The sequence below is a fragment of the Lytechinus variegatus genome, chromosome 19, assembly GCF_018143015.1.
Source record: "Lytechinus variegatus isolate NC3 chromosome 19, Lvar_3.0, whole genome shotgun sequence".
Lineage (NCBI taxonomy): Eukaryota > Metazoa > Echinodermata > Echinoidea > Temnopleuroida > Toxopneustidae > Lytechinus > Lytechinus variegatus.
This window is the reverse complement of record NC_054758.1, coordinates 14,039,506-14,056,856: the sequence shown is the minus strand read 5'-3', so window position 1 is coordinate 14,056,856 and position 17,351 is coordinate 14,039,506. Positions and strand designations below refer to the sequence as shown.

At 36.0% G+C, this 17,351-nt stretch overlaps 1 protein-coding gene across 1 annotated transcript; it reads left to right on the top strand.

The window, feature by feature from the left end:
* The first annotated feature begins 232 nt into the window (after nucleotides 1-232).
* LOC121405681 (galactosylceramide sulfotransferase-like) lies at nucleotides 233-16,099 on the top strand. Its single transcript, XM_041596580.1, has 2 exons — nucleotides 233-488; nucleotides 11,183-16,099. The coding sequence occupies exons 1-2, from the start codon at nucleotides 355-357 to the stop codon at nucleotides 12,636-12,638; spliced, it is 1,590 nt and encodes a 529-aa protein (XP_041452514.1). The 5' UTR covers nucleotides 233-354; the 3' UTR covers nucleotides 12,639-16,099.
* The last annotated feature ends 1,252 nt before the right edge of the window (nucleotides 16,100-17,351 follow it).

Here is a 17,351-nt window from a genome sequence, read left to right as displayed (position 1 = left end):
AAAATACCTTTTTCTTACTTTTCTTTCTGTTTTTCGTAGTTTCTATCAAGGTAAAGAGTACACTTTTTTCTGCAGGTTGTCAAAAAATAGGGGGGGCGGGGCCGGCTCGGCCCCCCTCCTGGATCCGCGCCTGCTGTTAAAAGAAAAAAAAATCGTTCCCATGACCCTGTGGAGAACGGTACACTACAAAATAGGGCACATAAAATTTTGATGAAAGATGTTGTACCGTAAGAAAACATAGAGGGCAGCAAATTGCGGACGTCTTGCTGCTGCAGCTGTTGCGTTGCAACCATGAGTAAATTTTACTGCAAAATATAAGTTTTTATCAATCAGATGTGAAATGATGAAGGAGCAATGAGGACGAAATTGCGATACGTTTTCCTGATAGGAACCGCTGTCCTGGTGATGTGTTTCATCTACCTACATTCTGGTTTAAAACAACCCGATATTGATGCGGGAGGAATAGATGCTGACTCGGCGCAGAGAAGGTAAGGAACATGGGGAAGACCTTCCCCGTCCCACCCCGACCGCAGCCGCAGCTTAGCTAGCCGAGCTCGGAGAAACGACTCGCGCTCGGTAGGTGTGGGTCTGTGGGATAAGAAAAAAAATACGAACCAAGCATTGGTAATGGTATTATTAAAATGTAGCATTTTTCATGAAGATTTTTTTTTCATAATTATGCTTGTTTGATTCCCTCTGTTCAAAAATTAAAGGACAAGTCCACCCCAAAGTCCCCAACAAAAATTTGATTTGAATAAAAAGAAAATCCAACAACAAGCATAATTTCAATTCATCAGACATAGAGTAGACATCAAAATCGGATGTAAAATAAGAAAGACATTTTAAAGTTTCGCTTAATTTCGCTAAACAGTATATGCACATCCTGGCTGGTAGGCAAGTGAGGAGACTATGACGACATCCACTCACTATTTCTTTTGTGTGTTATATAAAATATGAAATATTCTAATTTTCTCCTCATTGTCAAGTGATACAACAATTCCTCCCTGAACATGTGGAAATAGCATTGTTTAATATGGTTCAGTCACTCAAGACAAGTTGGTCCTTAATGTCAAATCTATAAAAAATGAATGTATAATTCAAACAATAAAAAAAAGAAATCGCGAGTGATGGACATCGTCGACTGACTCACCTAGTTGTGCATATCACTGTTTTTTTGAAAAATAAGCGAAACTTGAAAATGTCATAATTTCTTATGTTTTACATCCGATTTTGATTAAATTTTTTCTCTATTCAAGTCTGCATTTTTCTGGGGTAGACTTGACCTTTAAATATAAATGTATGCCATGACTCTGATGTGAGCGTAGCCCAGGCCCAGACTTTTGCTGGGTTGGACTGGGTGTTGTGGCATGCGCCTGTAATCCAAGCTGTGGGGGAAGTTACAAATTGATGCAGAGGTTCCAGGTTCAAGCCCTGGACACGTCTTTAGGATCACGGGCGTCGATCCATTTTTCAGATTGGGGGGGCAAAATCATGAATCAATTTTCCAAAGGCGCTCGATCACACCCACACACATATGCCTATATATATGTGTACATATATATATATACACACACACGCACACACAAAGACATATATGTATATATATATATATATATATATATATATATACATATATATCTCACCAGCAGATTAATGCGAGCGCGAAGCGCGAGCTGAAAATTTTGATATTTCGATCTGGAATAAAAAATTGAGTTTAATGGACGTTTTTAATAAAGAACAAGATACATATATATCCAACAAAAGATTATTGCAAATCGAAGTGGGAGTTCTTTTTAGGTTTAGATCTGAAAACGGGACCATATTCACCTATTTAATCATGGAAAGTATGGGTTTTTGTTACAAAAATGATGCGAGCGCGAAGCGCGAGCTGAAATTTTTTGATATTCCAATCTGAAAAGTGGACATTTTGAGCACGATTTTAGACGAAGAACGAGTTGTGTATCTCATTCTCGCTTGCTGATTTCTGTGTAACATTACAATCTTATTTTACTTTTAGCACATGCGGAATTATTGGGGGGGCAAAATGATATGTTTGCCCCCCAATATTTTCATTGGTGGGGCGATCGCCCCCCCTGCCCCCCCATAATCGACGCCTCTGTTTAGGATGGAAACGTTAAAGGTCGGTCCCAAACGTAAATAATCATTTCTGATTGATACACTGCTGACAAAACTCAAACACATACACACACATGCACCTATGTCATGTCATTTATTTAAATTATATAAAATAAACCATGTTATCCATTTATTAAAATATTTTTTATCCTGTCAATCGTCATGGCCCATGTTGATGGCAGGATTATTTTGGTTGTTCTTGACTTCTTCTCTGACTCTGAGAATGAGTAGCCTGCAGACCATCCTTGTGTTGTTTTTGTTGTTTCTTTGCTCAACTGCAGAATTCTTTTTGTCCCGTTTCATTCACTTTGGCTTTACATAATCGTTTAAACGTTATGCCTATTCTCCAGATCTAATGTTAGACCACTCATTCTATGAACAAGGTTATGATATAATGTTAGACTACATGTATTTTAATGTTACTTCTTGTTTTTTCATTGTTTATAACTCTTATATTGCACCTCATTTTGATTTTCATCATTATATCCAACGGCATCTGGTTTTGGTGGATTCAGCATGAATTCATATAATTGTAAAGGAAATCGGGAAATATTCTCAAAATTTCTCAATATTAAATCAATTTCTTTTTATTTATTTTTTGGGGGGGGTCAACTCTTAATTCATTTTTTTGTTTAGATTTAGTGGGGCAGGGGGACAAGACCCATTGCTTTGTCTGATTAAGTTTAATAATGAATTCCCCTGTTCAATAAACTTTGGAACAGAGGGATGGAGTGTTAAACACCTGCTCAATCAAGAAATACACACTATATGTATGAGAACTTGTTATCAGCTCTTATTAAAAATACCCAATATTTGTTTCCCAGATTTACTCTTGCCTGTATCAACATACAGTACATGTAGACCAGAAAAAGTTCTTGGAATTTGTGAGCCAACAACAATTGATGTGAGGTTAAACCTCGTACACCCAACTGTGTTTGGGTGTTGCTTTAAAAAAAAATCAGCTAACATCTCTTCATTAAGTAAATATTTTCCAAAACTCCTTTTTGTTATGTAACTTCTAAAGGTTTCCCTAGCAAAGAAGAATAGTGTAGTAGGTTCCATGGTACACCATGTATCTTTCTTGGGCAAGTGTTGGTCCTGAAAAGGACCTTTCTCAGGACCAACACTTGCCCTAGTCTTTCAGACATGATGAGCAAATTGCGATGCAATATCAGGAAAATTATTCCTTGCAGACTTTAATATTTCCTTAAATCTTGGGAATTGTATATTTATAAGAATTTAACCAAGCATAATAGGGTCTTATGCTGGGACTTCCGATCTAGATTATCAGGGCTTACTTTAAGCCTTGTATAGCCTTAAAGGGTTTATTTCCAATTTCATCTAATGCAAATTCGTCCAATTGCCAACTTGTCTACTACCATTTGGTCTATCATCAGTTCGTCTACTCGCCACATAGTCTACTTTCTTTTAGTCTAATGCCATGGTCCAATAGCCATTTAGTCCATGTATACCATTTGGTCTAATTAAACTAAAGTGTTAATTGTGCAACTGGTTATAAGACGAAATGGTAATAGGCAAAATGGTGATTAGACAAAGTGATGATTGGACCAAAATGGTTGTTAAATGAAATGTTGATGGATGGAATGGCATTAGGACTAAATGAAGGTACATGATGTAGACCATGTGAGTGAACAAATTGGCAAAAATACCCTTTTAAAGGAGGGTTCCTTGCAAAAGCAGGGAAAACATTGCTTTCCGTTTCCCTGACAATCTTTTTTCTTTACAAAATTCTTATGACATGCCATTCCACATGTACATGTATGTCTTTTCAAAACTGGAGGGATCAGCTATTGAGAGATTAGACCTGTATTAGTCTGTAGTCTGTAACTGTTCCCAAGACTTCAGAAAAGTACTAACTAATCCTGGGTATGAAACATTGAAGAATAATCCTTGCAACAGTTCAAAAGCTTTCTTGGGATGAAAAACCCAAGTTATTGTACAAGTTATATACAATGTAGAGGGAGCTAGGTGCCACAGTGAAGTAAAATAACATAAATTGTTTATATGAGCATATTATACAATTGAAAGGAACAGTATAACACCTTGCAAGAAAGAGAGAGAGAGAGAGAGAAAGAGAGAGAAAGAATGAAGTTGAAGATGTGGAAAAAACATCATTTGTCTGATTTTGCTCAAACAGGAAGAAATGGTGAGAATGAAAAGGAAATGTACTTGCCACATCTCCCTTTTTTGACATCGTATGGCTTTTATGTCAGTTTGTACAGTTTTTAAGAAGCGGTTGTGCCTGTTTTGAAATGTACATTTACAATATATGTGACAGGTGGTAGATGCATGAATAGAAAATAACATTTTATAATGGTTGTCTCCATCTTTTCCTTTCCCCATGGCTACATGTATCTTTGATAGTGCGGTTTTCTTTTTTTGTGTGTTGGGGGGGGGGGCTAATTTTGCTCAATTTACACATGTACATCTGTACTGGTTATCTGAGACATGCATGTATTTTGCACTAAAAAAAGAATGACATTCCTATTACTGGTAACATACTTACATTCTCTTTCTGTAGCCTTCAATGTCCAATCCATATTTGTGCAGTATTAAAGGATGGTCTGGGCTGAAAATCTAAACTACTAAATATAGCAAAATTCACACAGCAAAATCAGATAACAAATAACAAAGTTATTGAATTTAAAGTTTATCAATATATTGAGAAAACAGTGATATGCACATCATCATGAATATTCATTAGGTGTACTGATGATGCCATATCCTCCCTTTCCTTTTTCTTAAATGAAATCATAATCGTTTCATTTTTTTCATACATGTACATGTTTAAATGATTTGTCTCCATTTTGAATAAATAACCAATGCACAATCACTTGTCAATCCAATTGTTTAAGTTCTTGGTAGAAAAAATGTTGAATGAACTTTATTTCATACAAAATAGTAAAGAACAAGTGGGGATATGACATCATCAGCCCACCTAATGAATATCCATGAAGACATGCCTAGAACTGTTTCACCGTAATAATGCAAATCTTTGAAATTCAATATTAAAGTTTAAACATCATTATTTGTTATCTGATTTTGATCAAGTTTTCAGCATTTTGCTCTGAAATTTACTCTATTTATTGAGATATAAATATCTCCAGCCTGGACCATCCCTTTAAGTCAGACTCAAAGGACTAATTTACATGTACATGTACCAATAAAAATAAAAACACCCCAGGAAGATGGTGCTACTGTTACATATACAGTACATGTCAAGCGGCTGAAGCCTATAGATACAAATATTTTAATATTTACAATTGGAGGAAAAAAACATTCAATCACCACTACACTCTTTGGAATGTTAATTTCATATTTTTACCCTTTATATTAGATTTTTAATCAGGGTTTAAGGGAAAGGTCTGTTTGTAAGAGAGAAATAGAGAAATCTCCGACCCTCTTATGGCATTGAATCACTGTAAATTCCTTCAGATTGCAGTGTTGTCAAGGCATACGAGAAGCCTTCCCTAATACCCAGTATCAAGTTTTGTGAAATATAGTATGTTAATATAGTTTTACAGTGTAGTTCAAGACAAATTGTCTAGAATGGATTGATTAGGCCTAGATGGTTTGTGTAGGTTTATGGTTGTACCCTGTAAGACTTTATCTTGCTGAGTGATATTGCTTTTAAATTTTGATAAACCAACTCCCTGAATAAACCCTCTGCAAATATATGTACATGCACATGTAATAGAAGACCATCCATATCACTGGTTCTTGAAAATAACTGAACAAAATCTCTTTATCACAAAGTTATTAAATGTGTGCAAGAATAAACTTATTTTCAAACAAACTTACTGCAAAACATGTGCAGTCCCTACTTACTGATGTGATCATATAGATTTTTTTATAGAAAAGCAGCTCTTTTGGTTAGATGGGTATTCAATAAAATAATAATAATCTGCAACATTTAGTGCTTAATACAAATCTTTCTAAGTGCTGCATAGTGCATACAAGTACTACTACCCTGGCTTTAGCACAGCTACATGTACCCTCATCGGGTAAAAAAAACTTCAAGTCATGCATAAGTTTGTAAAAACAACACTTGCTTGTATTTTTGTTTTCCATACATATACAGTACTAGGCTTGTAATACTGTAGTCTGTAGTTTATACATGAGCCCAGGTCACGTCTTTCAGATGGTGCCATCTTACAGGTCAGTCTCGGACGTACATGTATATATTGATCCATGTCTGTAACAACTATCCCATGTACACACATACTGTACATGTGGGTCTCCTACATATAAATACACAAAGCTTTTGGTTACAGGGCCTATATATTATTTCCTTAAAGGGGAAGATCACCCTAAAAAAAATCTTACTGTAAAATTAAAAATAGCAGAAAAAATAATTAAAAATATTGCCGAAAGTTTGAGAAAAATCCATCAAAGAATAAAAAAATTTAATATTAGAATGTTAATTGTTTGATTTGTGACGTCATATACAAGCAGCTTTCGTACATGTCTTTTGGTAAGATATCAAGGCAATACATTTTCTCAAAATGTGAAAATGGTTTTTACTGTGTACCTTTAATATGATATTAGACAAATCATTTCAAACCTGTTCATAAAAAGATTACAAAAATAAGTGATTACGAACCATTGAAAAAAATTGAAATGTAAATGCATTTTATATTACGGAACATATGGGGCAGCTGCTAGTTTATAACATCACAAATCCCAAATTTAAATTCTTATATTTACACTTTCTTTAGTAATCTTTAATGGATTTTCCTCAAACCTTCACCAATATTGTTTTTATTTTCCTGCTACTCTTACAACAAACTTTTCATCAGGGTGAACTTCCCCTTTAATACATGTAGGTGTGTACATCTGTGGACTTTTGGATAGGAAAGGGTGAAGTTGACCTAGGAGATGATCAGATAATTATTTGACACATGGCAAGCCATATGGATTAGCCCAATTCCTTGAGCTCTTGACCTTCTACTACATCATGTACTTCAATCCTAGAGTGGGTGTCGTCTTTCGTCTTTCCGAGCAAAGAGGTTCCATATTTATTAAAGGTCAAGTCCACCCCAGCTAAATGTTGATTTGAATAAATAGAGAAAAATCAAACTTGTAAAACGCTGAAACTTTCATCAAAATCGGATGTAAAATAAAAAAGTTACATAATGACATTTTTGTTAAAGATTTGCTTATATTTCACATAACCGTGACATGCACAACTCAAATGAGACAGTCGATGATGCCCCTCACTCACTATTTTTTTTGTTTTTTATTGTTTGAAATATACAATATTCCACTTTTTATAGATTTTACAATAAGGGCCAACTTGACCGAATCATCTCATATTAAACAATGCTCATTCTATCTGTTCAGGGAGAAATTAATCATTGTTTCACTTGACAATGAGGAGAAAAATAGAATATTCCCCATTTCATATAATGAAATACAAAAGAAATAGTGAGTGGATGACGTCACCAGTCTCCTCATTTGCATACCCACCAGGATGTGCATATTACTCTTTTGGGGAAATTAAGAAAAACTTTACAATGTCATAACTTTCTTAAAAATCAGATTTTGATGAAATTTTCAGTGTTCTGCTTGTTGCATTTTTCTCTTTTTATTAATATCAACTTTTTGTTGGGGTGGACTTGTCCTTTTAAACTTCCTTTATTCTGAGACCCTGAGGAAATACACATGCTTGTATTTTGAGTTGGTCAGGTCAGGTGTATGCGTGTTATCCATATTCCTTGTTATCAAAATCATGTGTTTGTTTTAATATGCATAGCTTGAGGCAAATATTTTTGTATCCCCATTTTGAATACATATGGTATACATTCATATTAAAGGAAATAACATGAACATTTCAGACAGATGATATCATGAGAAAGCCTGTTAAATGAAGGTTGATTTTCCTGGACCCCATTCTCACTACAGTCCTAAAAACTAGTTTATATTGGAAACTAGTTGAACATGACGATGGGAACGTTCCAAGCAGTCTTGGAGCACATGTAATTCCATTATTTTAACATATTGTGGTTCGAGCAAGGGGGAACTAATTGTCGAATTCGTAAAAATTGAAAATATTGTATTATTCAAACAGTAAAAACAGAAGAAATAGTGAGTGAGTGACATCATTGACTCTGTCATTTGCATATCACTGGGTTTAGCATACATGTACATGTAGAACTGTTTTTTTTTTTTTAATAAATAAGTGAAACTTTAAAATTTAAAACTTATTTTGCATCCGATTTTGATGAAACTTTCAGCGTTATTCATGTTTGATTTTTCTCTATTCATTCAAATCAATTTTTTCTGGGGTGGAATTGACCTTAATAAAAGGATAGTCCGGGCTGGAGATATTTATATCTCAATACATGGAGTAAAATTCACAGAGCAAAATGCTGAAAATTTGATCAAAATCTGATAACAAAAACAACAACACTAAAATTCACCAGCACAGAGAAGCACATGTGGGACAGTGCATTATTGCCTTAAAAAAGACCCCAAATTTGCTAAAACACCATGCTTCCTGTGTTTGCTAGTCAAAAACTTCCAACTAGATTTCTGTAGCTCCAGAATCCTTTGACACATTTTTTTTCTTTTTACACTAATTACAGACACATTGGTGGCCATGTTTTTAGATTCTGTGAGAACTCATTTTGAAGTTGTTACCAACAACTGGCAATTATCTTTAAAGGGGAAGTTCACCCCTGACAAAAAGTTTATTGTAAAAATAGCAGAAAAAATTAAAAAATATTGCTGAAAGTTTGAGAAAAATTCATCAAATAATCATAAAGTTATTAGAATTTCAATTATTTGATTTGTGACGTCATATGCGAGCAGCATTTCTACATAGCGAATGGTAAAAAATAAATGAAATGTCATTTTCTCAGAAAATTGAAAATGGTTTTCATTGTACCTTTTGTATATCTATAGAAATCGTTTTACACCCGTTCATGAATAGAAAACAAAATTAAGTCACCAGGAACCATACAAAATTTGAAATTCGTGCATTTTATATCACATAACACATGGGGCAGCTGTTCGTTTATGAGGTCATAAATCCAAAACTTTGAACTCTAATAATTTTCTTACTCTTTAACAGATTTTCCTCAAACCGTCACAAATATTTTTTACTATTTTTTCTGCTATTTTTACAACAAAGTTTTCTTCAGGGTGAACTTCTCCTTTAATAACACAAAAAGTTCATTACACTGTACGTATTTTGAAATGTAGACTGCACAATGCACATGTACAGTGTGTGTATGAACAAATTTACAAACAGAAACTTGATAAAATTTGATATTGATCGTGAACGCCACAGATCAATGAGTAAATATTTGCTTGGCTTACTTTGATTGTGACTTCAATATTAAAGTTAAAAAGTGATTAAATTTCATTGATTTCTACTTGATCAACACAATTTCCATATGGTAGCACTTTCTGTTTATATAGACGCAATACAGAGCTGTACATGTAGTTTCGATCAAGTACATTCAGATCTTGTACTGTGTCTGACGTTGCTTTCATGTACACACAAAATGTTTTGATTCTCAAACATATTGCCAGTTGTAATTTTTCAAAATGTGTTTGCAATGAATCCACTGAAATGACCCTCAGGTGACCATTATGAATTAATGTGCAAAATGATTCTGGAAGAAATTGTGCAATTAATAGTGATAAGCAAATTAAGCATGACAGTTCACCAAAATGTTGGGTCTCTTTCCAAGTATAACTGTCTGACATGTGCTTATTTGTGTTGGAGATCTTTAAGTTTAGTTTAGTGTGATCGTTTTTCATTTTAGATTTCAGGAATTCTTAAACTGTACCAGCTCTAGATCAAGAAGAAGATATGGTGACAATTTTTCTTCATGGTTTAAAAGACTCTCAGTCATGAAAGCAATGCTTACTGCTACTACTTTTATTTATCTTCAATATGGACTGTGGTGGAAAAGATTTTAACAAACCTGTTTACATATACAGTACAGATCAAATATTGCATTGGTACATTGATATTTTGTGCATGAAAAACAAAAGATGCACAGCAAATTACAATCATGAGATTTCAGGGAAATTTTCCCAGGCAGGGAAGATTGAATTACATTGTACATGTAGTTAGTAGCATATTCCAAATCCAATAAAAGGTTTAATTACATATGCATGCCCAAGCAGGATTCATTTCTGCACCAATTGATTATAAATGACTTTTGCAATTATTTTGCAATCATAAAATTGCAAGTCATAAATGTAAAGTATGTGGAGGTCTCAAGTTTTCAGCTCAAATGGCCATATGTCACCATTCAGGTCCCAGTTTGCCAGATACATTGTCATTCATGAAGCTTTCCATCTGTGATTTTTTTAATTCAAATTTGATATTGATTTTAACGTTTTCATTGAATAGCATTTATTTCTTTCTGACTCTCGCCTTGTAAATAGAGGGTCGTGTGTTCCCACCGTGGTCTAGCGTCCGTTGAAAAGACGTTAATCCTCACTTTGCCACTCTCGACCCAGGTGCTACATGTACATATGGGTACCCGGTAGGATGTGAAAGATATTGTATGTTTGAATTTGCCAGCGCCATAATGAGGCTGCGATGAATGCAAGGAATGCTTTCCAGTGAGTGGAAATTGTGCACTTTTCATGCAGGATCAAAATAAATCCAATGACCGGGGTAATATTAAGCTCTAAAGCGCTTTGAGCAGTTCTGGGAAAAGCGCTATAAAAATTGGCTATTATTACTATTGGGCAATTCCATAAAATGATCAACCTTTTTGTTGATCCGACCCCCATTTTTCTCAAGTATTACTTCACTTCATAAACTGACCAAGTCATGGTCCTTTGAGAACATTACAGACTGTCAAAAGAACCAGAAATCAGGGACAGAAAACTTCATGAAGGTTCCATACATATTGGGTCGGCCGTTCATATTTTATTGAATTGCCCTATTATAAAGATCAGGTTTGAGTACCTCCTTGAATCAATTCAGCAATATCATTGTATGGTAGATAAAGTGATAGTTTGAAATTGTGTTCTTTTTTTTCTCTCTCCTGTCAAGGAAACCAGCCTATGTTAACAATGGAAGGCAGGACCACATTTACCACAGGAGACAAGACAATGACCCGATGGACAACCAAGGTCTGGAGGTCGAATATGACCGAGACAACCGGGACAAAGAAGATGTAGGAGGTGACGAAGAAAGCAACCAACCCTCAGATGAAGGAGACGAGAAGGGTGGAGCTGCAGGGGATACACTACCAAGACCAGACACTATTCTAGATGATGGTCCAGCAAAGGAGGAGAAGGTGGAGGATCGCCGGAGGACAGAATCGAAGGGGAAGCTGACTTTCAAAGGAGTGGCTCCTGATGATGATCCAATCGCACGGTTCCATTGGAACCGCAAAAACCCTGGAGCTGAGCAGGTGGTGCCTCCGGTTGGTTTGGCTCCAGGGAAGTGCACACCGAAGACTAACATCACCTTCCTCAAGGTCCATAAGACGGGCAGCAGTACGGTGCAGAATATATTCCTTCGGTACGGTGACCAACACTCCTTGTCCTTTGTTCTTCCGGTGCAGGGCCATCACCTCGGGTATCCTAATTTCTTTGAGAAAAAGCACATGCTCAAGGTCAAGAATGATGTCTACAACATCTACTGTCATCATTCCCGCTTCAGCAACGATGTCCGAGAGGTCATGCCGCCGAATTCCGTCTTCATCAGCATCCTTCGCGACCCAGTCAAGGTTTTTGAGAGTGCTTTCACCTACTTCAAGCTCGACATGCGGATGAAGATGGCTGGCAACAAGGATGCGATGAAACTCTTCATGGACAACCCGAACAAGTTCTACAACGACTTTCCCAACAAGATACACTCGCGGAACGGGATGCTCTATGACTTTGGCGTTCAGCTGTCGCAATTCGATGACCTAACGTTTATCAGTCGTGCAATATCCATGATAAACGATCAGTTCCATTTGATCATGATTGCGGAGTACTTTGACGAGTCTTTGATCCTCCTGAAAGAGCTTCTTTGTTGGAAGATGGAAGATGTGATAGTTTTCAGCCAAAACGCAAGAAACGTTGATTCGGTGCAGTCTGTCGACAATGACATGCGCACTAAAATCCAGTCATGGAACTCTGGCGATATGCTCCTTTATAACTTCTTCAACAAAACGCTGTGGGAAAAAATAGAGAGGTATGGTCATGAGCGGATGAAGCGGGACAAAGCAGAGTTAAAAAGAAAAACCAAGTCTCTTTTTGATAATTGTATTTCAACAAGTACTGCCCCAAGAGAAAAGGGGGATTTTAAGGTTTGGCAGCCTCCGGGCGTCAACATCAATGCCTTTGTCTTGCGCCCCGAGGCCAAGGGAAATAAACTATGTGAGAACATGATTAAACCTGAAATACAATATACCATGGAGCTGAAAGTGAAACAGTTCCCGGAAATGAACTTTAATACTAGGGTTAAGAATAAACGAGTCCCGTCTAACATGATGGGGGGATTCAAAAGATCTTGATAGAATTGTAAATTTTACTCTCCATTTGCGCATATTGACAGAGACAACCAAAAAAAACACCAAGAACAATGTACTTTGTCAAAACTCGGAGCCACTTTTTTCCTGCAGGAATTCAGCAAGCAGCTTCTCATTTTAATACCAATCATTTCATTTAGACAATGAAATGGGGAACAGATGAAAGCTGCAGCGAAAAAAATGCGTAGTGGGATTCCTGGGGAGGCGTGATAGTTCATTCGTTCGAGCGGGGGTTTCGGATTCTGATGACCCAGGTTCGATTCCCACTGTGATAGTGCCCTAGTGCCCGTAAAGACAATAATCCTCATTACCAGGTCCCTTTGAGAGGATCTTTACACACTGTGTACACTTCGTTAAATTATTTTGCTCTCTTCTAGTACTTTGTTTCATACTTTGGTTTGTGTCCAAACAATATCAACTGGAATATATTCACTTGGCTTTGGAGCTTTTAAATGTGTAAAAGTGCTCCCACAATCATCCTGCAATTTCAAAAAATCAATCAGGGAACAATCGGGATAAAAATATCCTGTGTTGAATAATGAATGTTTTAATATTGTTATGAATTATTATTTCTTTAAATGTGCTTAACCCTAATAGCGCAGGGTTGCAATGTATTTTCTATTTTATGAACTTCTCAGATGTTGGACATTGATTCGTTGTTATATTTGTTGATGATGCATCATTCAAAAAGTATACAGGGATGGGATTTTTATAGGAGGAAATGCTGCATCTGGAAACCGACATGTAAATGTAACATATTGTACATGTACATGAATGAATGGGGGGGGGGATAATTGTAAAAAATCATGAATGCAAAATTTATATACAAACATGTACATGTATATATGATAATTTCATGTTCTAGCAGCGTAGGAAATATGTTAAGATGATGGGCAATTTTGCCCTCATGACTGCCCTACTTGCCCCTAAAATTTCACAAAAATGCATACTTTGGGACAGCCACTCTTTCTAGATTCGCTCCAAGCTCTTTAAAAATCAATAGTCAAGATTATTTAGAAAATAAATATTCTAACTCGAGAGATATACATATATGGCAGAATAATGATATTTGCTTTTATTCTGCATAATTGCTTGTTACCCCTAAAAAGTAGCCTTTAAAATGAAAGAAACAACTCCCAAAATTGTTCAATCACCCTAATGTGGAAATAAAGATGGGGCCCCCCAAAAATAGAAATCATTTCCTACCCTGTTTTTAGAATCCTATTTATATAATGTACGGTATGCACTGTACCTACACTGTACATATGTATTCTGATAATTTGCCCCTCAGTGAATTATTTTGCTGCAAGTCTCTACTACTCCGTAGCAAATGACCAAACGGTTTCTGTTCATCCAGGCTTGAAGAATTTTTAAACAAATATTTCTAAATTGCCCATGATAGAATACTTTTTAAAAAAAATCTACATTGACTTGTGCATTCCTACATGTACGTCATTATATGAAAGAAGATATTTTGGTGTACCCTCAGAATTTCTTAGTACATCTACACACATGTACATGTACACAACCTTGCTGTTTCATTATTTAGATTTTTTCCTAAAAGCTTGTTTGCATGTACATTATTTACGTGTATGCTATGATGCATGTACACTGCACATCCTCACACAAGCTAGGTACAAAGTATGCAAAATTCAAACAATTTTCCTCAGGAACTTGGTTGCTATGTAACTTACATGTACACAATGAAAGCCACGAGTGATCCTGGTTGGAAGCCCGATACTCTTGATTAAATTACGAGATCTAATAGGCATATTGTTTTTCACTTTGTTGCTCGTCTTGCACGTAGCCAACCAGGGGCTGTTGCATAAAACTTTTTACCTGAGAAAATTCAGGAATTTTTTACCGCAGTTTTTACCCTGTGTTAAAGTCAATGGCAGAAATCAGACTTCCCTTTCTTTTTAGTTTTTACCAGAGTTTTCTCAGGTAAAAAGTTTTATGCAACAGGCCCCATGTCTGCTGGCTCTTAAATGATTGAAACTTGTGGTGGCCCCCATTACACAAAACTTTGCAATCAATTCCTTTGTGCAAATGTGTGAGAGAGGGAGCAGTCTGGCTCATAAAAGCTTCTAGGGGCAACACAGCACAAAACTTTGCAATCAATTACACTGCACAAATGTAAGATAGCACTCTGGCTCATTGAACCTTCTCGGGGCCTCTTTACACAGATTCGTGCTGAGATCAATTGCCTTGTTCAAATCTGAGACAGCAATACTGATAATAATGGTATTTTATCTTGAAATTGTCCCCCAACTAAATAATTGCCCCTAATCCCCCCTCCACATTTGTCATTCATGTCCTGTAGTTGACTTCTTTATTACTGTACATTATGTACCGGTATGTGTATATAATTCTGCAAACTACAGAAGCTACTTATACCTTCCATTGGTATAACTGAGTAGGCAGTTCTTTTTTTTTAGTTTGACATATTTGCACATGCTTTTATTATTCATTATTAAAGAAAGATTTTGCTTGGCTGTCAGATAGCTGTGCCATAACATGGTATTTAAGACAAAAGATGGAAAGGGCAACTCATTTGCCATTAATCTTAAGTCGGTACAATCATGGTCAAGCTCTGCTGTGTACTACAATTAAAGAAAGCCATGAATGTCAAAATTTTGTTTACATTTTTATAATATGTTTACTGTCCTCCTTTCTATTACTTTAATGGTGAAAACAGTGACACAATATTTGCTCCAGGCTTTATTTCGTTTATTAAAGGTATAGGTTTAGTGTTGCAATAGGGTTTTATGTTTAGGTTTAGGATATGGTATAAAATTCGGGGTTGAAGTTGGTTGTTCCATTAGTGTGTGGGATTTACAGCAGAGCAGTTGTCGCTGGAGAAAATGTCATGGAACAGGTGAAAACAACTATCTACAAATATACCCTTCTCAGACAGATAAAATTGATTGGAGATTCAGATGAGCTGCTACATTGAATCTCTAATGTTCGAAATTTATGTCACAGTTGGCCATCCATAGTTGAACCACACCTTTAGACCAGAGTTTAAATTGAATCGGAGTTGAGAATACGGGTCTTCTTGGTGTCAAACCTTTTTCGTCAGATCAGGGCCCCGTTGCACAAAAGTTACGTATATGGTATTACTTTGCCATCCAATGGTAACTGCATGGTAATGCCGATCACCAACCAATCAAAATCAAGGATTCCAGACAAGTTACCACAATGGAAACTTTCATGCAACGAGGCCCGGAATATTCTGGCATCGATGCTCACAAACTTGCCGTTTTCAAAGCCCATAGGATCCCTGTAAAACTAAAAAACTGATGAAAACTGTAGTGCGATATTCATCACAATCAAGAACATGGAGCTTTTCACAAAACAGATGGTCAGTGACATTATGTATAAGCTACTGCAAAGCCATGAATCTGATTGGCTTAGAGCAAAACAGTATGTGAAAATCACTGACATGTGAAACCCTCCCCTGTTTTATACCCTATAATGGAGGGGATAAACAAAATATCTCTGAGGACATGTACGCATTAATCATGTAATTCCTCTCAAGTTCATTGTACTATCTAGGATTTCAAGGGTATTATTTTGCTTGGGTATTGCATTACCATTGAATTCAAATTGCCGTACATTTGAATTATTGAAGTACTTTCCCTGACATGTAATGTAAGATCAGTATTTAAAGCACTTTTCTTGTCAAAATATTGTATTGTCATGCACCAACAATTGCCAAATGTTAAAGTCTTGCTGTTAATGTTATGTTCACATTCATCTAGTAATACCTCTGATATTTTTGTGTAAGTGATTATGTATTGTAGTTCTTAATTGTATTTGTACAGCTTTATGTATGAATTGTAAATCTTGATTGCACAGTTCAGTTTTGGTAAGATAATAATATATCAGAGCTGCCAAGTAGTACTGATTTTCAGTATTTAGTACTGAAAAGTGAGAAAAATACTGATAGTTTAATGTAAAATACTGGTTTCTAAAGTTTCAGCTTTTTTGTTGTTGAAAATACTGATTTCCTCACTGAAATACTGATTTTCAACTTTGAAAATACTGAAATGTTCCTTTTCAGGTTGGCAACTCTGATAAATGTACATGTATGTGTTTATTGCAATAATTGCAATATTGAAACTTTGATCATAATGCATCCATTATGGATGATCTGGACTGGGGTTCGAAGAGTGCACACGTGTACATGTCCAGTAAGGTGTGGCATTGACATGTAGCTTATATTGCTTTGGAAATAGTTCTTTGCTATACTGTATGCTAATGCTTTTCTAACCTGGAGGGGCCACTTACATTGACGAGTGGATACCATGCGCGACCAAAAAAACACGTAAAAAGGATGTCCTTTTCACGATAGGGCACGTTACGTACGTAACGTGATAAGGGTGTCAAAAACACAAAAATAATGAAAAAAGGGTATCTATTTCGCTAGGAAAATTACCTGTTTAGGGTCAAATTTGCGGGGATGATAAAACAAAATTAAAATGTTTTATAAAGGATGTCCTTTTTGCCCCAACACTTCGTGTTTAGAGTCCGATTTGCGCGAGGTGTAGAAGGTGGGGTCGTACTAAACCAAATAAGGTAAAGCCGACGACCGAAGGACCCGTAACAATAAAACATTCCCGTACTTGTTTAGGGGTTCATTTCGGGGAATATTTGCCAAGAGAATCGTTTTGTTTCCAATACTTGTTAAGGGTA